Source organism: Triplophysa dalaica, chromosome 9 (genome assembly GCF_015846415.1).
Source record: "Triplophysa dalaica isolate WHDGS20190420 chromosome 9, ASM1584641v1, whole genome shotgun sequence".
In the NCBI taxonomy this organism is placed as follows: domain Eukaryota; kingdom Metazoa; phylum Chordata; class Actinopteri; order Cypriniformes; family Nemacheilidae; genus Triplophysa; species Triplophysa dalaica.
In genome coordinates, this window is record NC_079550.1 from 10,563,392 (window position 1) to 10,587,116 (window position 23,725).

Here is a 23,725-nt window from a genome sequence, read left to right on the forward strand (position 1 = left end):
ACTTAATGTCCTCAAAATAAATGCGTCAAATTTGATTATTTGTCTGATGATGTTCAATTTTCCATATTTCAACCATACATAACGAAGAGCATTTTACTATTAAATCAAGGAGAGATTGGCCTATTATCACAGACATTTCAGTGTCCCACATTAGGAGATTGCTCATTTTCTCAGACGATTGGCACTAAGAGCACTAATATGTCTATCATTTCTTTCATGAATGTGATTTCTGCATTTTCTTTTTTTATTTGATTAGGACACATCCTGGGTATTTTAAAATTGTATTGGTTGTGTGTTATGTTTTGTCTACACATCTCAATATTTCACAAAATCTGAAATGCAAAAAATGTCCCAGTTAAGGGCAATTCACCCCTACACACATTCAGTAGATGTACCCAAAGAATGAATCAATCATTTCATGTCATTTCTTTATTTATTTGTGCAGAATGAATGTATACATAGTATACAATGGATTCCAGTACAAAAACATAAGTGCCTTTTGCTTTATTAACATCTAGCACTGATGGATGTAACGGTTCTCTCAACGAGTTCAGCAACGAGAACAATACAACTAGTTTTTTTTGCAGTGTTAATCTTCATACTTTCAGCAGGGAATAGATCTAATACACCTACAACAAAATGAAGAGAATGTGGCCGTATGAGCTGCATTATAGGAATTGACCTGTAAGACAACATCCATCTCACTTGATAGACTGAACAAGCAAATTAAATGTACAAATCAACACATTACTCCAAGTGTAAAATACATTTCAGGTCTAGTTTTAGTAAAACGTAAAATAATTTGCAGTACCTGGCTGTATCTACATCAAAGAAAAAGATAAACATTTTACAGAAACAACCATAGACCTATATGGTATATGTATATAGATAGCTGATGTGATAAATTTGTACATGAACTGTTATACCCTTTGTGTACAGTACCATTATGGTGTCATCAAGTTTCATATTTCAGTTCTAAATATTAATATTCATTTGATTCACGTATACATGTGTTTACTGCATAATCTGTTATCTTCATCACAAGCTAAAGTACTGTTTAGGTTTATTGTAACTACGCAAGAATATGCTTCTTGTACCGTTCAGCTCAGTATACTGTATGAATACAAATCATCGATAGTGCTTGGACCAAGTTGCCTTAAAATATGCATACGATATGCTTCACATTTAGATCAAATCATTCACATGTACAAACCTACACATTTGCAGCAATTTTGACATGCTCACTTCATCTACGAACCACATTCAGAGATGCTGTTGTATTCTGGTTGTGCCATGACAATCATTAGTCATGCACTTGTATAACAGTTCAACAAACTTCATGCGTTCTGCGTTATGCGGCTGCCCTAAAAAACATTGTAGAGGTAGGCGATATTTAACTGCACCTTACAACATAAAATGGTAAAACAGTTTGCACCTTTTAAACATTTAACATTGTTCTCTTTGGAAAGGAGAGGCACAGGAGGAAACTACGTAACACACAGACACTTATTGACATTTTTTTGGCTCCACAAAACTGGTCACTAGCATGACTGAATGGTGCAGAAGTCTAACTCTTGTGGCTTTTTTCTGCTTGAGCACTGGTCTCTAAGTAAATGCATCCCTGTCTGGGTGACGCAGCGCAGAACACGTCTTTTAAAGCCTTTCCCGCAGGTTTTAGAGCACGGTGACCATTCACCGACGCTCCACATCGGGCAGGGGTCACCGCACACCCTCATTGTGATGGGCTTCTGGTTGTTGTCGCAATGCGTGGCTGTTTTCCCGTCCGAATCCAAACACTGTATTCGTCTGCTCTGGACTCCGTTTCCGCATGAAACGGAGCATTTATTCCAATCGACGGCTACCCACTTATAAGAAGGCGTCTGATTGGCTGCCTTCTTCAGTTCCACTTTATTGTCCTCCAACACGCTGTTGTGTGCAGGGTTCCTCTCTTCTTTCTTTAAGGTCTTGTCCTGCTTATTTCCAAGGTTCACGAAGTAAGAATACCGCACGCGAGGAGGTGTCATTTTTCCCACCGATAACAATTCCACAGTGAGAGATTCTTTTAGTGGTCTGGTTGCTTGAAGCACCTCCACTGCTGTGCCGGTACCACTGTACCGCAACAGGCTTCCCTTCACGATAATGTCCTTTTCTACGGCTGACACCACAAAGTTTCCATTCAGGAGATAGTTGCCGTGGACGTTCTTCACTGCTAAGTAGTTGTCATCATTCACCAAACCTTGGAAACCACGCTGCCTTATGTCCACACTTGCAGCTCCGACAGGTAGAGTCACAACAAAGTTATATCCATGTCTGAAAAAAATATTTAAGTGTTAAATTAAATAGTCTGTTGTTATTTACACAACATTTATGTCTTTTAAAAAAACATATGGCACACCAGAAGTAAATCATGAAGATGATGAGGGTGAGTAAACCAAATAATACAAATAATAAATTATTTGCCTTTATCTTGGTTAAACCCTTTATATGACACTTTCATCTGTCAAACATTAAAGAAAATATTTTGAGAAAAGTGGTTTTGTGTTCATACAATGATTCAATTCTATTTGGTTACCAACATTCTTCAAAATATCATCTTTTGTCTTCTGAGGAAAACAGAAAGTCAGGTTTGCAATGACATGGAGTAAGCGACTCAATTTTTGTGTAAAACCTACACGTTACACTTACATGGGCTTCACGAACATTCCAGACACTTTCTTGCAGTTCTGGTTGTCTCCGCCACATACGCCACACTTGTCAAACTTCACGTCAGAGTTTAGCTTGCTATCACAACCTGCTTTGATGCATTTTCCTTGAACACAGACGGCTGAAGTATCAGGGGAACAAGGTGTCCCGTCTACCACCTGCCACACAGATAACATTTATTATCACTCTATGCTTATGGCAACTTAAAATGCTTTGAGGTGTAAGTTTAAACAAGACCAGAACCAAGTTGAGTATCTCTAGATGATTCCTATGTTTCAACAACACCTCAATGGAGAAATGAGTGATTTTCACTGATCCTTAATGACATGCAACAACATTGGTGATAATGATTAATGTGACCCTGGACCACAAATTGAAATTGAGATTAATACATAATCTGAACACTGAATAGATAAACCATTGATTTATGGCTTGTTAGTATAGGACAATATAAGATGAAATACAACAATTTTGAAAATGTGGAATCTGAGGGTGAAAACAAATCAAAATATTGAGAAAATCAACTTTAAAGTTGTCCATCAGAGATGCTGTAGCAGAACGTTGAAGAAACAGCTTTGTTTTAACGCTCTCTATTGGATTACCATTGTGGTGACGTTGTGGAAAGTAGAAGAACCCGAAATCAGAAATGCTCAACTTTACATAGATACCAAGCTTGAGTGGGTTATTCCTAAAGAGCGGGAAGCAGCGAGTGAAGTTTGAAGGTGTGTTACCAGCCATTTTGGTTCCCGATTTCGGTTCGCGATTTTTATAAAACAAATAAAGTTTTGATACATTTACGGCCAGAAATTTACTAAATATCTTCATGGAACATGATATTTACTTAATATCCAAATGATGATTTTTGGCATTAAAGAAAAATGATTTTGACCCATACAATCTACTGTTGGCTATTGCTACAAATATTCCCCTGCTACTTATGACTGGTTTTGTTGTCCAGGGTCACAAATATGAACTGATTTCCTTTTCAGTATTTAAGATCTGCATACATTGCATATTTTTGTTATTTTGACCAGTTTGTCTCATATCGACTGTATGCATATGCAAATAAAACCATGCTTTTCAAGATAAATATACGGGTCAAACATTGGTTTATCATTGTGCTCTTTCTGCACTTTTTTTAAAGCGTTACATTGTGTAAAATCTCTGTGACATCTGGCATGTCTTGGCTTAATTTTGTAGTCAGAATTAGTTGTGCTGCTGTTGTGAGCTAACACAGCTGACACAGAGATAACATGACAAGTAACTCTTAACCACCCCTGCACTCTGTCACTCCACACGGCCATATCTGACAGAAAACAACCCACCATTGCTTTTAAATGTCTCTTGTTTGCTTTGAAAAGGGGATGTTATTGCTTCCATTAGATAAAGAACTGCACATTCTTACTCTTACTGCAAATTATTTTTCGAAACAATTTGGACCTCTGAATACGTTAAGCAATATTTATTCAAATATCTAAATTAACTTACTTTTGGCGAAAGGACGTAGAAATATCCAGTGCCGTTTGCTCGGCAGATAAGCTTGCATCTGTCCTTAACAGAGACTCCGGAGTATTTAGGGACCCAGACCACAGAGGGACTGAGTCTGTTAGTGTTAAGATTGAAGCCATTAAATGCTTCACACTGCTCTTCTCGAAAGCTCTTTCCTATGAATACATGAATCGGTTTATGAACGAATAACTTAATTAATTAGACAATTGATCAATTTACAGTTATATTGACTGAAAATATGACCAAAAAAATAACAGTTTGTTTACCTGTTTCTTTACATGGGTTCAAATTGCAAGATCGATGCTTCACTCTTAGTCCTTGGCAGTACTTGCCACTATTTGCAGGGACAGGGTTGTTACAATCCCTCTTGGACAGCTGTACCCCTCCACCACATGTACGGGAACATGGACCATAGTGACCCCACCGACCCCACCGGCCATCTACCTGCAGAAACGGTACACGATACTCACATACAATTTTATGAAATGATGAGCATTGCTTGTTACACATTCATTGTATTCTGAATGGTTTTCAGCCAGCCATAAGTTTTCTTGGTTAACAGTATGTCTATTAGCTAAACCAGCAAAAACAAGCCTGGACCAGCATAGAAATTCATGCCGGTTTAAGCATGTAAAAGAAAGTGCATCTGTCAGCAGGCTGTGCAAGGTGGTGGGATACTGCAGCTCACCTTCATCGTTGTGATACTTTGCTTATCGGTACAAGTCCCCCGATAGCACAGCTTGTTGCTTCCACAGTTAGTGCCGTCGGCCCACGGAAAGTGACGGGTCTGGCATACCAACTGTCCTTTGGCTTTCCCGGTGCACCAAAGTTTGGAGCAGGGCTGCATGTAAGGGCAAGGCTTAGATCCTGAGCCAAAGGCCAGCTCGCATTGACGGGTGAGCGGGTAGGTGACACCTGGAGAGTCCTCAGGAAGGGCCAACATCTTCTGGGGCTGATCCAACAGACAGTCACCTGGAGAGTTAGAGATCTTAGTAGTGCAAATTGTTTATAGGGTACACATTGTGTTTTATTCTGAAATCTTATGTATTCTTTTATCTTCAGGAGACTTCCCTAAATGCTTTTTCTGTGCCAGGTTCCTTCTTCAGTGTAAGTCTAGGGATTTTTTTATATTGCTTAATAATTAGCAAATGTCAAAATTTTAACAGCAATAATAGGTAGTTTGCACATGATGTCACAGCACTGCACGAATTGCCGATGGAGGGAGGCAATTGATTTTCTCCATAGAAATCCAAAACAAGCTAAAAATACCTTTCTTTGTGTCATTTTTGACTGTTCAAATCGATCAAACCATGAAAGCTGTTTTATTGTTCAGCAAAAGTTGATGTTTATGCAAGGGGGAAAATGGGAGGATTGACTGAGTAGCAGAGATAAAAGTGGCTTGTAAACCTGAATCTGCGTTTGGGAGTGGCCGAGCCGGATGAATTTCTAAAAAAACAGGTTTAAGGTACCGAAACAACGACCAGGTGCGCTCAAATTTCTGCTTAAGAACCTTGACATGAACACTAGCCGCAAAGATCAAGTCCTGATTAACCAAATAAAGTGAAAAATCTCGCATTTACATTCATTTATTTGGCAGACGCTTTTATCAAAAGCGATTTACAAGGAGAGCATATAAACATTTTGTCGACATGCCACACAGTAACGTTAGTTTACAAAGCCATGTTACTAAGGATCAAAGCTGGAGTAAGCAAGGGGTAATGAACAACAATATATATTTTTTTATAATATATATATCGTCTGTCATTTTCGGACTGAAGATGTTGGGAGGAGATTTAGACCTGGAGCAGTGAGTTAAGGTAAAGGGGCGAATTTGCCGGTATCGTTCTGTATGCCAGTGTCAGCTATTTAAACTTGATGCGGACAGCAACTGGCAGCCAGTGAAATGAAATCAGGAGGGGTGTTACATGGGTTGTATTAGGCAGATTGAAAACCAGATGTGCAGCAGCATTCTGGATCATTTGCAAGGGCTTTCCTGCATTGGTTGGAAGGCCGGCCAGTAGAGAATTGTTGTAGTCTAGTTTTGACTAGCAGCTGAGAGGAATGCTGCGACAGGAACGACCTGATTTTGTTGATGTTGTAGAGCACATACTTGCAAGTTCAAGTGGTTGCTGCGATGTGAGAGGTGAATTTCAGCTGGTCATCAAACATCAACCCCAGGTAACTCGCAGACTTGGTGGGTGTAGTTGGTATTGTTGAGGATCCGAGCTGAATGGTAAGGTTGTGTTCAATTGATGAACACCACCTTAGCTGTTTCATTCTTATGGATTTCTCCCCCATTTAAGTCCATTATAATGAGACAGCGTAACGCACCGAAATAACGACCACATAATTTTTTTATATTAACTTTATTGGTGACAAATGCTAGCTACTGTTAAAAGAACAAGCACTTATTCCAGGGATAAGAATAGTCTCATATTAAGCTTGTTTTTCATTAAAGTTCATTATAAAGAAACCACACAAACTGTGAACATTAAAACATTTTTGTGATCATGTTTATGTTTGATATAAGTGATAAACAAATGTACTTATTTTGATTGTCCGTGGTTGTTGTTATTTTGGTAAGTTTTTTTCACTTTATCCATTTTATAAGGGCTCGTTCTTTTAATGGAAGCTTGAGTTTATTACAAGTATGGTTTGACAGAAATTTGGGCTCACCTGGTCCCTGTTCAGAGGCCTGTATCACAAAGCCAGTTTCGTTTTTTACCCAGGTAAGTTCATGTAAGTTTTCGGGCTCAAGAAGGTGGATTGGTTTTGAGCGGGTTTCGTCGACATGGTAACTTAGGCTATAGGCTAACCGGCTCCGTAGCAGGTTTTACACTGATCGCTAAATTTAAAACTTACTCGGCAACTCAGTGTTAGTTTACCTCGCTTCGTGATATAGGCCACTGTTCGTTAAACATAGGCACTTTGAGTTTGTGATAGTGAATTGCTATGGAGGGAAATCACTTGCTGCACTAAATCCTTGGTGTTTCGAGTCAGATCTGTGGGCTGAGCTTGTTGATTTTTACTAAATACTTGCTGTTACCAGGCGCAACTCGCTGGTCATAAAAATCATGTGATTGCAAACTACCAATTTCAAAATGTCAACAATCCTCATGATGTAATGATTCACTCAAATACATACACTGTAAGAAATATGTACTGAAAAATTTAAAGGTTTTCAGTGTTAATTTTTTACACTGCGTTGTAAAGCAATGGAAATGTCCTTTAAATTAATGATAAAATGATAAAGTGATAATGATAAAGTCCTAGCATAAAATGACCAAGTATGTTTGTCCCCCTGCTGTATAATGTCACTGTAAATCTGATCGCTTAAAGGGACAGTTCACCCAAAACTTTAATCTCAATCTGCAAAAATGTATTTGTTTTGATGAACGCAGAGAAAGATATTTGAAAGAATTAACTTTCTTGACCTCCATTGACTACCATAGTAGGAAAAATGACAATGTTAGTCAAAACATGCCCAAGAACTGTTTGCTTTCCTACATTCATCAAAATATCTTCTTTTGTGTTCCACAGATCAAAGAAATGTATATCAAATGAATCCTAATATGGTAGTCAATGGTGTTCAAGAACTGTTTGGGCACAAGCATTTTTCCAGATATCTTTATCTGTGTTCATAAGAACAAAGAAATGTATACAGATTTGGAACAACTTTAGGGTGCGAAAATGAAGACATAATTTTCGTTTTTGGGTGAACTTTTCCTTTAAAAACATAAAACACCCCTCTTGAACAAGCTAAACTAAAACGCCATTTTTGCTAAGGTTTGAAATTTTTATTCCAATTTTAATTGGTAAATCTATTTCGAACATACAGTCTATCCGGTCATACTGTACCATTTAATGCCAAGCAGCAATGCAAGCAGGCATACTTTGATTGCTGTCAACGTCTAAAGGTTGAATATTGTAGATATACTTTAACACGTTCTGACAGAGTTAATTTCATCAGAACTAACCATGACCAGAATCCAGGAAGTCTGTGATGATGGCAGCGCTGCAGACAGACCAGGGACTGATGTGGTCAATCTGGATCAATGTGGGGGACATCATGTGGTTGTCCTTCAACTTTCCAAACACCTCTTCACAAGCTTTAACATTGTCATGTGGCATCCTGAAGACGTGACCTGCAGAAGAGCCGAAATATTGTCAACCATTCTTGCTATAAGATGTTAGGTGTGACTCACATATACAACTACACATAAACAAATTAATAGGCCTGGACAGGCCATATAAAGATGGCACTGATGGACCACTCCCAGCATGAAGGGTTCTTTCAGCATCTGCTAATGTTTTCCCATCTGTTTTTTATTACAATCTTGTTTTTTCAAGGTTCAAAAGATGAGGAGAGCTCTGATTGCAGTTGTCATTTTTTTGTGATTAATAATAAGGCCTTTACGGGACTTTTTTATGAAACAGCTGGCACTTAGAGCGAACAATAGTCATGTTTAAAGAACAAAGAATCAGAGATAGAGTTTCAGTAAGACGCCTCTGTCGAAATTCCATCAGACTGAAGGATTTAGCTGAAACAACAGAGATTGAGTCTCACGGTGGGCACTGGGCAGGGACCTCAGCAAGGGTGTGGTCAATGTTCACCTTTTTTGTAGGTTCACAGGTTACAGGTCCAGATTTTTTAGTTTTACTATCTAAGGAAAGGTTTTGATCTCACCTAATTCATGTGCGGTTGTGAAGGCTGATGGGAGTCCATCATCCTCAATAACTGAGCAGCTCCTCTTAGGGTCACACATGGTGCCAACATCAGCCATACCCAGAGTGTCACATGTAGTGGCCCCACACAGATCCTGTGAGAGAGAAAGATCCGTTATGAAACCCTTGATGATATTTCTGAAACAATGTGACAATGTCATAAGCATCAAGAGCTTCTGGAGAAGTTAATTACTTTTTTAAGAATGTGATGTTGACAGCCAACATGATATCATTTAAAGGAATTATTCATCCGAAAATAAAGAATTATTTCGTCATTTACTCCCCCTTATGTCATGACAAACTTTTTCTGCATGACACAAAGAGGATATTATGAAGAACGTTGGTAACCGAACAACATTGGACATATTTTTGAGGGTTAACTATACCTTTTAACTTGCAATATTTCAGCACTTCAGACTTTCACACAGTTTTAATATGTGATTAGATCTGATCCTTACAGTATGTGTCTAAACGTCTGTCTATTTCAATTTATTACCAGCACATAAGCTATTCACAAAATGAGAAGTCCAGGGTTGCGCTGACCAGTGAGGGTGGCCAAGAATGCTTGTAAACAGCTGTAGTTACGACATAGTTAATAGGACAGATGGACTTATAGAGCATCATAGTATGACCACCTGGGGCCGTTAGGGATAACATTTGGAAAGTCTGAATTCATTCCAAAATCGTCTTAAAGAGGTGCTGCAAGGAAGTGTCATGCATTCTGACTTTACAATGTTAAACGTATTTTCTTCTCATGCTTAACATGGTCAACTTGTCAAAAACGAGTTGGGCGTATTACGAATATTTCTGTGCTCAATACACAACGATCATACAGGTTTCGGAAAGTATTTTCGAACATATAAAACAGTTTTGTAACAATTTTTCTTAGTCCCTTATTGGACAATTCTCCCAGAAAAGCATGCAGCACCATAGAGAGCAGGAGAAGGAGCATGCGCAGACATCCCTTTCCCTTGTGTGCAGGAGAGAGAGAGCATATGTTTATGAAGTTCAGGCGTTTTGTTTGTTCACTGCATTTGGTTGATGAATGTTATATAAGATGGTGATGGAGGTCTAGTGGGTTAAACCACTGAACTGGTAAATCAAAAGGTTGCTGGTTTCAATCCCAGCAGCCACCACCAGTGTGTCCTTGAGCAAGACACTTTACTCCATGTTGCTCCAGGTGGATTTTCCCTGTAATAAGTGCACTGTAAGTCACTTTGGATAAAGGCGTCTGCCAAATGACTAAATGTAAATGTAATATAAACGGTGAATATAACGCTGGATTTGGAGATCGTTTGAAACGGAAATATGGAGCCGTCCCAGCGCTAAAAGATGCCAGACATGAACCGCATGCGGTGAGTGAAACTCATGTCTGTGATTTGTTGACAATGTGTTTTAGTTCAGCCTACCCCTCCCCCTCACGCACGCCGTATGATTTCGGAAGTAATCGTACAACTGTATCTACCTTTTATAAATGTGATCAAACTAAATACTCTTCGATGATATGATGTATGCAATACTACTCTATAGGTACTCAATATTAATATGAGATTGGCAACATAGATGGCTCCACTTTCACATACTGTTCAGGAGAGGTTTAAATGAGCTGACTGTGAGACGATTAGATGGAAAAAAATTGTACTGTATGCAACAATGTGTGCACTTAAATGTTTAAAGACGTTTCCATAAAACATAAATGTACTCGAAAAGGTTCAGCTAAAATAAAAACAGCTTTCAGTTTTTGAATTGCTTAAAATAATGGCATTGAAGTAAAAAAATTACAGGTGCAGCGCAGGTACATGTAACGCACAGTGGACATCACTTTAACAGAGGCTGCCTTGGATCATTTCTGTTTTAGACAGTAATAGATTCAGTATGTTGGCAGAACCTCTTGAAAGTCCTCTCAAGTTTCTAGTGATGTAATGGTGCACATTAAAGTTTACTTTGGAATCAGGGTAGTGAAGCAGAGTACATTTTCATTTGGGGGCGCTCCCCAGCCATGACATATTTCCACAAATGTTTCACAATGTTTGTCCATGTAATGGCATGTAGATGTACGGAGTGCTTTTACTCAGATTAAACCTCTAAGATCGCTGAAACAAATGCTTTCTTACCTGTTTTGTAAATAAAATCGCCGTGTCCCAGTATTCTGGGTGCCTGTCGTTGACCTTGTTTAGCTTCTTCTGCCAGGTGCAGAAATTGCGCAACGTTAGCGCCGCGTTACTGGATACCTTGGGTCCTTTCTCAGCCTCATTAATCACCATAAGCTTTACAACCACTATGCTGATAAAGTTCAAGATACTGGGGTGTTTGTACAGCTTTGCAGTGACAGACATAAGGGTCAAAAGATAATGCTTGAGGTCGTCCCCGTGGAACTTTGCCATGGATTCATCGGCAACAACCAGGACCTCTACATATCTTGGTATAGACGCAAATCGTTTTGATCGACTCAAAGTTTCTGTTATATTCATCGTATGTCCCTTTAAATGTCTGTACTTTTCTAATGACTCCACGGCGCCCTGGTTTGAACTAGATGTGACTCCGCACCGAGATGTTGCGTTTGCGGTGACATTTCGTCTGCGGATAATGTGCGTCTTTCCAGCATCACCCGAGTCCAGTCCCGCTGGTGCATTGGTCGACGTCCGCTCGATGAAGTACTCCATCTCGCGAAAAGAAAACGCTCCTCGGACTCCTCGACAGAGACTTAAAGCTGCGTATGAATTCTTGTCTGAATTGATGTGACCGGAGTAAAAGCATCCTTTGAAATCAGGTCCTTGAAAAGCATTCGAAGATGATGTGTCATGATATGTACCCCCGGGAGCAAGAAAACTGGAGTCAGGCAGAAGACTGAGATAAAATTCCTGATTAAAAGCGTTTATTTTGTAAACAACAAGTCCTTTGCTGAGATTCTCCGACAATTTGGTGAGATGACTTGGGAAATTCTCACGGTCAAGTTGCACAGGTTCACAAAAGTCAGTTTCCATACAGAGGTATGTTTTCGTCAAAAACAGCATGTTTAAGAGAGAAATGAAGAAAACTGTGAAGAACGGCATCGTTGTTGGAAGAGGTGATTAAATATCCTTCAAAGTGTCACACCGTGATGCTCTGGATCACAGTTCTTTTAATCCGTCATGTGAATTAAGGGTTGTCACAATTTTCCTGCGCCATGGTATTCCTCTGTCTCTGTGCAAACCAATTTCTCTTTATTACTTTTTTGACTCATATGTAAACATTGTAGATTGTGATGAGAGTTTTTGGAGGGTTCATACAAGAGCTCATGGTTCATGTTGTTCACAGCAGCCACTTCTGGCTCTCTAAATATGAGCATCAAGCCAGGCGCGCTTCGGAGGTTACCTCCCACTCTATAGAAATGTGCAGATTGCTCAGCAAATGTGGTGAAGATTGTGCCCATTTCTTTATTATTTTATTCATCCCAACTCTTCACGTCTTGTAAATGAATTATGATACAATTATTTTAATAGTTTTCTTTTTAAATGAAACAACTGCACTTGCATTGAATAGGCTGAACATTTTCTTTAGCCGTCGAGGATTCATATTTGTAATTTTCCCAAATATTTGGGCTATTGTAGCTTTCTTGCACTCATACAGAGAAGAGTTGGAAAAGGTGTTTAAAAACGCAAGCCAAATCATTTTCATGAGATAGGCTTCTTTATGTGGAATTGTTGGCAACCATGTTACTGGCCAGATGACAAGACAACAAACGACGTCAATAGAAAACGGGATTGTAAATGATTCCCTACATGACTGCGACCTGGTTTGTTAGAGGTGATTGATTACTCTATAGGTCGTGGTAGGTATTCGGTCTATAATACAACAAAAGCGCTATTGGAATTTCACGGATCGTTTAAGCGGTTTAAAAAGCAATCAATCCATTCGTGTGAGGCGTGTGAAGGATGCTACTGCAGGGGGTCATTCATAACTTCGATGATCCTAAAAGTATTAACATCTCTGAGCATCGTTAAAATTACATTGTTAAATGAATGTTGAAGTGTCATCGAAATTTTTTTATTTAACAACTTCAACAGAACCATATGCAATATTTAACATTTGATAAAATAGTCAAGTTGAAGAAGACATTTTAGAAAGATTTTAATGAGAGAAAGAATATACACTGAAGGTGCTTATAAGTTTCTTCAAAGCGATGAAAGAAACATTTTTGGTCACGCAAAAAACATTCAGTCAAAAGTCAAAAGGTTCTTCTTTGGATCAAAGAGCCATTGATCTTTAAGGGTGTACATGAAGCAGTAAAAGAAACAATTTTTGTAATCAACAATAAGTTTGGTGGAGTTGAAAAAAGAATCTAAATAGTTTGTCTCATCCAAACAATTTCCATTCACAATACATGTATGCATTATGCATTTGGCATTTTTATTCAAAGTGACTTACAGAACATTTAGATTATGCATTGTGTCAGTTAAAATGTTATAAATGAACCGTGGAATTATGTGATTAACTGTGAAGATATGTGATTGACACCATACACAAAGGAGACAGCATTGAAGCTACACACTAATGCAACAGTGAGCATAGATATGAAGTTTGCCTGCGGATACTGTGGATAGGGTCAGGTGGAAAGGTTGCATATATTTGAATCCACCTGCTTGGACAGACAAAACATTCACAGAAGGAGAGAAACTGTGTCACAGAAAAACTATACAGTGCATACTGTACACAGCAGAACAGCAGTCACATCCCATAATAATGATGAGTAGCCTGTCGCAAAAATGATAATTTGATATGTCCACTTGCTGTGACATCCACACATTTAAAGGCAATTAGTTAGATTTTTTTGCGAATATTATGTTTAAAAACATATTGTTTAATATTCAGAGAACTTGCTTATTTTTATCTTAACTAATTCATCGTCGCCCTCTGGTGTCGTACAAAGCATCCATAAACTACACATCAAAGTACGCTGCGTGCGTGTCCAGCTTCATACATAACATCTTACTGCCACCTTGTGGAGATATTCCATTGTTGTATTCTGACCTGTTAGTCCATTATAGTATTTATTATTTAAATCATATTATGTATATTTAATAATTAGACACGTAGCGGATGCTTTCATCCAAACTCAATTATATAATCGTCTGTTAGGAGTTGTTTTCTTCTTTCAGCGACCCAGAGCTCCATTTGAGTTTGAGACTTTCAGTAATTGGCACAGATCATTAGCCACTAAGATAACGAATTTTTTATTTACTTATTTATTTCAGCTAAAGATCTCTGTTAGAGGAACAAATAAAAACTAAAACAAAGTCGCCCGTATCCACTAGCTACTATTACAAAGTAACTGTTACTATTTAGGAAGGGGTGTGCGCTATGGTTTTATTGGACAAACCCGATCCAGACGTTTTCCACGAGCGCGCAGTGGGAGGAGAGAATGCCGCACGCTGGATATCCAAAATAAACCTCTCATTTCTCGAGTATAAATACCAGCGACACAATCCAGAGACAGTAGCCTACCGAGGACTAAACGCCGCACAATAATTGGCTTATAATTTAGATGTAACTTTATTTAAACAAGCAATAGCCAGGTTACATGACTTACCAAACTTACTATCGCAACAGTTTTGATTCATTGAAAGCATATATAATTATCAACGTTTGTCGTAATACTTCCGAGCGACTTCACCAGAGATTGCAGGTTGTAAATGAAATTTAAAAAAATATTTCTGTTTAAAATAGCAATAAACTACAATGTGGTCGTGTTGGGTTATAGCCTCCCTAATAATTTGCCTCGTCACTAAAACGTTGTCTCACTCGTTTGAGACTGAGGACGTAACACCTGTACGGTTAACGGGACGGACCGGTGGACGTGTGGCAAGGAGAAGTGAAGAACACCCGAGCTTCAGACTCACGGCTTTCGGCAGGAACTTCACTCTCAATCTGACACCGGACAGCACGTTTATATCACCAGCACTGAAGGTCTATCGCTTAAAAGCCAAACCGCAGTCTTCCTTCAGCAACCTGACGGATGTGCATAAATCCGTAAATCAATCCGAAGACTCTTGGAGCGATTTAACAGACTGTTTTTACACCGGGGCTGTCGATTCCAACGAGGACTCTGTTGTCTCTGTCAGTCTGTGTCACGGGGTTTTGGGATCATTTATAACGGATGGTAATGAATATCTCATCGAGCCTAAACGCCACGGCTCGTGGAAATACGGAAAACTCACCGAACAGTTGCATGTCATTAAAAGAAGACGTTTTACAGAGTCCCGTCGGGTATTTGTACCGCTGTCGGATATCAGAGAAGATCAAGAACAGCTGATGTATGATAAGGATAGGATGGCATCCAGGAGTAAACGGTTTGTTTCAGCTCCCAGGTTTATCGAGACTTTAGTGGTCGCAGACGCTTCCCTGACACATTTCTATGGAGATGAGATTAAGGTAATTGTAAAAACCTGAAAAAGAGATTAAATGTTACCAAGATGTTGGCTGAGATTTACTACGCTCAAAATATACATCCTAAGTAGTTCACCTTCAAAATGAATGTTCTGTCATCATTTACACGCCCTGTCATTTCATACCTGTATGGCTTTCTTTCGTCCGCACAACACAAAAGAAGATATTTTGAAGAAAGTTTTTAAAAGCCCCTATTCACTTACATTTGTAACATTAGAATTGAATGGGGGGCTGTGCTGTTTGGTTACAAACTTTTTCCCAAATATTTTCTTTTGTCATTTTGAAGGTGAATGAAAAGGCTCCTTAATGTGTTCATGTAGCTCATTACATTGGCGATGCAAAGTTTGTGGTTTGATCCTATAGGGAACACACATGTTGCATAATGCATACCTTGTAAGTGAAATGCGTGGATGTAAATATAAAATCCCATCAAGTCGTTGTCAAACAAAATGATTAATGTCACAGTGTAACGGGAACTCGTTTCCATGCTATCTTAAAATAACCTAGATAGAACTTGTGTGTTCTGTGTTTGTCGGTTATGTGAGAGACATACCTCCAGGGAGATGTCAAAATAAGAAAAAGCTACAGTAATGACTCACAATTCGGATGAACATCAGTGATCTTCGCACTCACATGTGGAACACCACCCCCTGAAATTCTCTTTTGTGGAGTCATCGAAAACAACTGATCGGAAATGTCAGGAGTGTGAATAAATGAACTGTCTGGGTTGGGATCATGAGGCAGATAGCAGATGTCGGTATTGGGATCCAAATCTCCTAATTTGCCGTTCTGGAAACACAATGCCTTATAAAGAATTACGTCACAGAGGACCACCAGTGGCTGGCGTTCCCTTGCCAGCACTATTTAACGAACAAACCACATATTTGTGTGGACTCGACAGAAAAATATGCTGAATGGAATGAATCTCTGGTTGTACTCACCCTTTTACACCCATCGGGTATATTGGTGAGAGTAAATATATAAAACACAAAAATTCCCCCAGACATGTATTTGTTCCTGAAAGTAAAATCGCTTAGTTTTTAGAAGTTCTTGTTTTTTAATTCTTACACAATTTGGAGTGAAAGAAATTGCACTCCGACTGAGATGGGCTGCCAAGATATCGTGCTTCTATACTAAACATTCCACTACAGTTGGCAAATGGTGACCCACTCATGGTTTTCTCTCCTCAGCACTACCTTCTGACCCTGATGTCAGTGGCTGCTCAGATTTACAAGCATCCCAGCATTAAGAACTCAATCAGCATAATACTTGTGAAGATGCTGATCGTGGAGGACGAGGAGATCGGACCCTCTGTCTCCAGCAACGGGGGCGTCACGCTGCGCAACTTTTGTGCCTGGCAACAGCTCTTTAACCCACCCAGCCACAGGCATCCCGAGCACTACGACACCGCCATACTTTTTACTAGAGAGGTGAGCGATGATATGTTATGGGGTATTATATATTTCAGGGTCATGCTTTGGGGCCCAAAATAGTGCAGCAATATCCATTATGGATTCTATTTTAATATCTAAGACGAAACTTGATATCTTGGGATTCCAGACATTATCTGAATTTCAAGTTGCTTCAAATAAGGTTTTGCTTCTGATATACTTCTGAATATGGAGTTTTGCGTCTGTAGATTGAGTCTTACCTCTCCAAAAGTCAGCTGTGGGGTCATTTTAGAGCACTTGAAAGTAAAAATAAAAGCCTGCTGCTCCTCTGAACGACGCACATATGTGAGACAAAGCTCTTTGGCTATGCGAGGTCCAGATGTGCATTGAATCATGCGTGTTTTGTGGTCTGTCTTTTGCTTTGGAAAAATTTGTCTCAGTCTCTGATCGCTGGGCAATGGATGGAAAAGACTCAAGGCGTGTTTCTTAGATAAGTTTCAGGCGCCACACTATTTCTCACTTCATAGGTTTTCCGTCAGCCAAAATTATTTGCAACGATTTACGATGGAAACACGGGCAAATATGTTTATCTCCCGTACAGTGAACCCGAAACAAGCTAAATTTCTGAAACAGCAATCTTATTTTTTTTATTCTAAACCTCCCTCAAGGACATCTGTGGACATCAGAGCTGTGACACGATGGGCGTAGCCGACGTGGGGACCATGTGTGATAGCAAAAGGAGCTGTTCTGTTATCGAAGACAACGGTCTTCAGGCTGCTTTCACAACCGCCCATGAGCTAGGTGTGGATATCCTCTGATTGACTCACGCCCAAATTATTATTAGTTATGGTTGAACTTGATTTGCCCTTCAGTCTTATAACTGTCAATATTGTATTTCTTTTCAGGTCACGTTCTGAGCATGCCTCATGACGATGCCAAGAACTGCGAGCAGCTTTTTGGACATCTAGGAGAGGATCATGTCATGGCTCCTGTGTTCACCCAGTTGCGCAAGACTTCTCCTTGGTCCCCCTGCAGCGCTTTGTACGTCACCGAGTTTTTCGACAACGGATATGGTATACAAAACCTTCACACTTCTTTTTAATTGTTACTTATTTATAATGGCTGCATTATGTGTTTTTTATTAAGTGTGTAGAACAGATGACAGATTTGTTGAAAAGATGTCTCAGGGAGTACACAAACATATAAAACAAAAACAATGCGCTTTAATGAACCTATAAGTTGCTTTGGATCAAAGCTGTGAAATATATGTAAATAAACCATAAAACTGTCACCTAAACTAGTATATTGAACGTCTTTATCATCTTTTGCTAGCAAGTAATTATGTAAATATTTTTAGTTCCTTTCCTTTGAGTCACAAAAAAGCATTCCTGTCACTTCATTCCAACTCGTTACAATGAAATACAACAAATATTTGTTCTTTCCACTTGGCCTTGTTGCGTTGGTCTCACACGTCTCCTTATTTAACTGCAGTATCATTGATGTGGGCGGTTACCCACGTGGATTTTTGTTGCTCATGTTTCCCGTCGCAGCACACTCCCCCAGATGTGCATTCCTGCGAGTCTCTCTAAATGTCGGCTGCAGGAGCTAAACGTTCCTACTGTTACACAATCCTTTGATTCAGTGATTTACTGCTCTCGAACTCTTGCTCTGCATAATAACAGGAGACTGCTTGCTGGATACACCGGACAAGATGGTGGCACTCCCAACCGAGCTGCCGGGCGTAACTTACGGCCTGGATCGCCAGTGCCAGCAGTTATTTGGAGAGGAGTTTTCACATTGTCCCAATGCTTCAGCTGGCGAGGTCTGCACACAGCTTTGGTGCCAGCAGGAAGGCCAATCTGTGTGCACAACCAGGAATGGCAGGCTACCCTGGGCGGACGGCACGGGCTGTGCCCTTAACAGGACGTGTCTGAACGGCATATGCATTTCTTCTGAAGAAGTCATGAAGCCTAAGGTATATCAGATTGATTAAATCTTCCAGTACATTGGAATTTCATTCTGTGATTTTTGATATTACAACAGAGGTTTGATCTGTTCACTGAATAATAATCTGTATGAAGAATGTAAATATTGAATTGTCAGAGTATGGCCATATCTGTCCAGCTTAGTTAAAATAAGTTTTCCATAATGTTTTTTTTTTGTCAAAAAACTGTCAATCATTATTGCTGAATACACATTTCACCTTTAAGAATCGAGGATGTTAATGATATTGTGTGCTTTGGGCTCAGGCAGCTGTGGATGGAGGCTGGGGTGAATGGGGACCATGGCAACCCTGTTCCAGAACATGCGGAGGAGGAGTGATGTTCTCCTATCGAGAATGCAATCACCCATCTCCTCACAACGGTGGAAAATACTGTTTGGGCCAAAGAGTGAATTACCAGTCCTGCAACACACAAGCCTGTGAAAATAGCCAAGGTGAGTTGATTCCTTCAAGATGCCTTCGAGTCATTCCCATTGCACCGTCATTAATAGTCATTTTATTTTTTATTATTGTAGGGAAGAGTTTCAGAGAGGAGCAATGTGAGAAGTACAAAAATCCCAGTAACTTTGATGTAAACGGAAATGTGAAGCAGTGGATACCAAAATATGCAGGGGTATCTCTGAGGGACAGATGTAAACTCTTCTGCCGGGCGAGAGGCAGCAGTGAATTCAGAGTGTTTGAATCGAAAGTACGTCACACAATACTTTCTGAAATCTAAAGTATGTTCATAGATCCTTAAAGGTCCAGTGTATGACATTGGTGAGGTTACGTATTGCAACCAAGAGTCACTCCACCACTCCCTTTCAATGTACTAAAGAAGTCGTCACGAGATTTTATTTTCTTTCTTATTAACGAAACACGCTCTGGAGAGAAGTTTGTCCGTTTAGCGCTACTGTAGAAATAACATGGTGAATTCCATGCAAGGATGTAGAAGATAGAAATAGCTCATTCTAAGGTCATACAAATATAACGCTTCATTATGAAAGTTCTTTTTACACCTCTGTATATGTATGGACTGTTATGCATTATATTGCATTTCTGAAGATCATTAAAAAATTACACACAGCACCTTTAAAAAAGAAATAAAACAATAAATTAGCTAATAAATAATAGTCTTACAAGTCTTAAGAAATAGTATTTACTATTTGGTTATTTTTACTGCAGCTTTGCATTCAGTACTGTATTTTGTTCGATTGTAGGTAATTGATGGAACTCCATGCAGTCCAGACACTACATCATTTTGTGTGCAAGGCCAGTGCATCAAAGCCGGCTGTGACCTGGAAATCGACTCTAGTAAGAAGCTGGACAAATGTGGCATGTGTGGTGGAAATGGGCTGAGCTGCAGGATGATATCCGGCTCGTTCAACAAAGTCGTGTAAGTATTGACTTTTATCTTAACTGTACTCTCTCTTAAAGGGGTGATTTTTTTTTTTTCTGTTTTATTATACCATGTGCTACATGCCCACTTTTGCATGTGAGGAGAAACGCGCTGTTTTGGTGTGTGTCTCTTTAAGTGCAAGTGAGCTGCTAGTCTCCGCCCCATTTTCAGCAGAAAACGCAGCCATGGCTGTGAGCCTGTGCTTCCAGCGACAAAACAATAAAGTAGGGTCAAATAAAGCGAACGAGAAAAAAGTTCTCGTCTTCGTACACCAAACATATTGTTTTCGATAAGCACTCCTGTTTCCCCCAGGGCCATTCGCGAAGCCCCTCCAGTCCCTGTTGGTCTTGTCACGACCACTTTCGCGAGAGAGAACTACGTCGCGCGTTTACAAACCATACACACGGTTTTCTGAAGTGAAGATACTCAAGACAAACACATCGCTATTTCTCTAAGTCAAATTAACATTACACAGGACAATGCCGTCGCATGTTTACAAGCCACATAAATTGCTTTCTAATAGTGAAGAGTGAATAGTGACATTTTATCTACTTTTAAGTTGTCACCAGTCCCTTGGGTCTTACTTAAAAAATACTGGTACTTACAATGTCTTTATTTGCTGCTTTGCCTCCTTCAGTCTGGATGATTTCCATTGAACTAGATAAATCCCATTGATCTCTTGTCTCCCGTGAGGCTGGGAACTCGGTTCTGTGTTGGTCTGTGCAGGCAAGAACAGAACAGTTCGTAAGCTTTGCTTCTTTTGCCATTGTGTGGAACTTCACACATGCAAATACAAAAATGGAGGCAGCGTAATGGATGGACACGTTCAAAATATGGTGCGGAAATATTATAATAAGAACAGCTGCTTATGTCATTAAGAGAGCGATTTCAGAAGCACTCGTTTTCTCACAGGCTTGCAGAGATAGGCTCACATAAAAATACGTTTTCTGAGTTGCCAGATGCACAAGAGACCCGATTTTAGCATTTAAACATGAAAAAAAGTCTGTTTATCATGAAATCACCCCTTTAAAGTGGTTGTGTCCACAATTAATAAATTATTTCTCACTTCTTTAGCCACGGATATAGAGACATTGTGACGATTCCAAGCGGTGCCACTAACATTAACATCAAACAGCAGAGTCACGGTAGCATACCGCATGACGGACATTACTTGGCCATACGGAGGGAAAACGGTGAATACATCCTAAACGGCAACTTCTCAGTATCCACAGTGGAGCAGTATATTCCGGTTCTTGGAGCTGTGCTGAAGTACAGCGGATCGTCCAGCACACTAGAGAGAATCCAGAGCTTCCGGCAGCTCCGGGAACCAATCACCATACAGCTGCTTTCCACCGGTGGTGAATCTATCCCACCGAAGGTCAAGTACACATTCTACATCCCTAAAACCATGTCTTTCAACAAACCGAAAGAAAAGAAGCCAGCTGGTAAATTTATCCATCCTTTCGGTATCCCACAGTGGGTCGCAGGAGAGTGGTCTGAATGTTCTAAAACCTGCGGCTCGGGATGGTCCAGGAGGAACGTGGAATGTAAGGACAACGCTGGTTACTATTCAAATCACTGCAATAAAGATCTCAGACCTTCTGATATTAGGCCATGCGCAGATCTTCCATGTCCCATATGGCAGATAGGACCTTGGTCATCGTGCTCACAGACTTGTGGCTATGGGGTACGAAACCGAAATGTCCTCTGCATCCATTACACCGGGAAAACTGTGGAACCAGAGAGCTGTGACCCGTCTAAGATGCCAGATTCAGTATCTGAAAAGTGTTTTTATCAAGAATGTTGATAACATCATTGAAGATTTTAGGGTGATAAGATGTTCCTGTGAAATGAAACACAGATTGGATGTTGACCGTGCTTCAGGTTGGGGCAGGAAATGTTTAGCTTTAGAAGAGTGAACACGGTTGTAAAATAATAAATGGTAGATCGCTTCAGCTTTGTTTTCCAAATGTATGTATATATTTATAACCACTATTGAAGTTTTAGCAAATAGAAATCTACCTCAGCAAGCCATACTTTATTGCCATTTTCCTACTTTCTCCAAATTACTTTTGAGTATTACTGTTCTTCAAAAGTTAGGCAGATTCTATTAACAAAGTTTTGATTATATAATTCATATTTAATAATTACAGATAGTATGTAAAACTCAGAAGTTTATAGCATTACTCTCAGATTTACATCATTTAGGTTAAACTATTTGTATTGTCTCTTTATCATGTTAGAAACACTCTATGAGGAAAACAAATGAAATCAGACCATCAAGGTGCTAATAACTTATTGTATTAATTTGCATTGTGACTAGGCATTTTTTTGCGTTTGTGATCACCTGCTAATTTACACATTAATAATCACAAATTAGATTTAATATAGTTTAGGAAATATCTCTAACAAACTCTAACGGTTTCCCAGATAGGAATAATTTTAAAACAGGACTAGGCCTTGGATAAATTAGAATATTTAAGTTGTTTTTAAAAACAGACTTTAGAAAAAAACATTAGATCTTGAGACAAAACAATCACACTAATATATTTAAGACACATCAGTGCAAGTTGTTTTCGATTAAGACACCTCTAACAATTAATTTAGTCTGGGATATTCAGAGAGTTAAATAAGCTTTACCGTTGTTGTTCTACGTATAAAACACTGTTTTCTTCAAAAGTGCACATAACAAATTGTGAATTGCTCTGTGAATCAAAACAAGATTTTTCTATTTAGTTTTCGGACCTTGCAGGGTCCTGGTCTTGTTTTTGTAGTTTCATAGATGTTTGTTAGCTAGGTTTTGAAAGTGCTTTGAAGATGTGAAAATGTTGTTGAGCTCAAACATTGAAGCATGAAATAGGCTGGATGCAGATAACTTAGTCCCAGATAACCTAAATGAAATGCTCCTGTAAGCTTTTAAATGATTGTATATGAATGTTAATATGGCATTAATCATTCCGGTTTCGTAAATTTCAAATATCAATCACATTTCGACAAAACATGTTATCCCTTCAGTGAAGGACTATGCTGTGTTACTTCATTGTAAAGCTATTTATTTTTGTAAAGTTTTCAGTGTCTTTAAGTGAATACATTATGCAATGTTTTTACCACATGCTGATTTTCCTTTCCCATCATTTCATTAAAGAAATGTTTGAATATATAACAAAATCGTCTTTTAGCAGTTCAATTTAACTGTCAAAACATATTTTGAAACAGTGTTTGCATTTACACTGTTACAGCTTGATGAACGGCTGTACGAATAAAACTGTTGAATGTTTTGGATTGTGTAAAGTGCTACGCAAATAAAAATGACATGAAAATGGAATGAAGTTGTGTTAGTGATCAAATCCTACTCCAAGGAATTCTGGCTGACCTGGCTGTATTTGTTCTTCTTGAGCCTAGAAGCACGGAGATGTCGATGAGCTGGAGACAGTCTTTAATTCCACCTGGGATGTCAGAAGAGATGCACGGCTAAGATTGTGGAGTCTGTGCAGTGAAATGAGTGGTAAACTAGTCTGCAAAGCAGTAACAGAGAAAGCCTCAAGACTACACCCAGCACCCAGAGATGCTTTGCGAATCCAGAAGACGAAT

The 23,725-nt window shown here is 39.2% G+C and overlaps 2 protein-coding genes across 2 annotated transcripts; one reads left to right on the forward strand and one right to left on the reverse strand.

The window, feature by feature from the left end:
* Window positions 1–438: 438 nt before the first annotated feature.
* LOC130429231 (A disintegrin and metalloproteinase with thrombospondin motifs 15) lies at window positions 439–12,637 on the reverse strand. The gene is made up of 8 exons (XM_056757688.1): window positions 11,052–12,637; window positions 8,900–9,032; window positions 8,190–8,357; window positions 4,901–5,184; window positions 4,479–4,656; window positions 4,192–4,367; window positions 2,686–2,861; window positions 439–2,310 (listed from the first exon to the last, which is right to left on the reverse strand). The coding sequence occupies exons 1-8, from the start codon at window positions 11,988–11,990 to the stop codon at window positions 1,542–1,544; spliced, it is 2,823 nt and encodes a 940-aa protein (XP_056613666.1). The 5' UTR covers window positions 11,991–12,637; the 3' UTR covers window positions 439–1,541.
* A 1,701-nt stretch (window positions 12,638–14,338) lies between these two features.
* LOC130428875 (A disintegrin and metalloproteinase with thrombospondin motifs 8) lies at window positions 14,339–23,475 on the forward strand. The gene is made up of 9 exons (XM_056757164.1): window positions 14,339–15,348; window positions 16,554–16,793; window positions 17,423–17,555; window positions 17,660–17,827; window positions 18,437–18,729; window positions 19,004–19,190; window positions 19,272–19,444; window positions 19,956–20,131; window positions 21,209–23,475. Exons 1-9 carry the CDS (start codon window positions 14,656–14,658, stop codon window positions 21,939–21,941), a joined length of 2,796 nt encoding a protein of 931 aa, XP_056613142.1. The 5' UTR covers window positions 14,339–14,655; the 3' UTR covers window positions 21,942–23,475.
* Window positions 23,476–23,725: the final 250 nt, after the last annotated feature.

Coding starts and splice junctions, on each gene's coding strand:
- LOC130429231 (XM_056757688.1), bottom strand. CDS start 11,990: ATGCCGTTCTTCACAGTTTTCTTCATTTCTCTCTTAAACATGCTGTTT. Junction 4,657..4,900: donor AAAGTATCACAACGATGAAG/GTGAGCTGCAGT, acceptor CCGTTTCTGCAG/GTAGATGGCCGGTGGGGTCG. Junction 2,311..2,685: donor GGAATGTTCGTGAAGCCCAT/GTAAGTGTAACG, acceptor TATTTTTTTCAG/ACATGGATATAACTTTGTTG.
- LOC130428875 (XM_056757164.1), top strand. CDS start 14,656: ATGTGGTCGTGTTGGGTTATAGCCTCCCTAATAATTTGCCTCGTCACT. Junction 18,730..19,003: donor AAGAAGTCATGAAGCCTAAG/GTATATCAGATT, acceptor CTTTGGGCTCAG/GCAGCTGTGGATGGAGGCTG. Junction 20,132..21,208: donor GGCTCGTTCAACAAAGTCGT/GTAAGTATTGAC, acceptor TCACTTCTTTAG/CCACGGATATAGAGACATTG.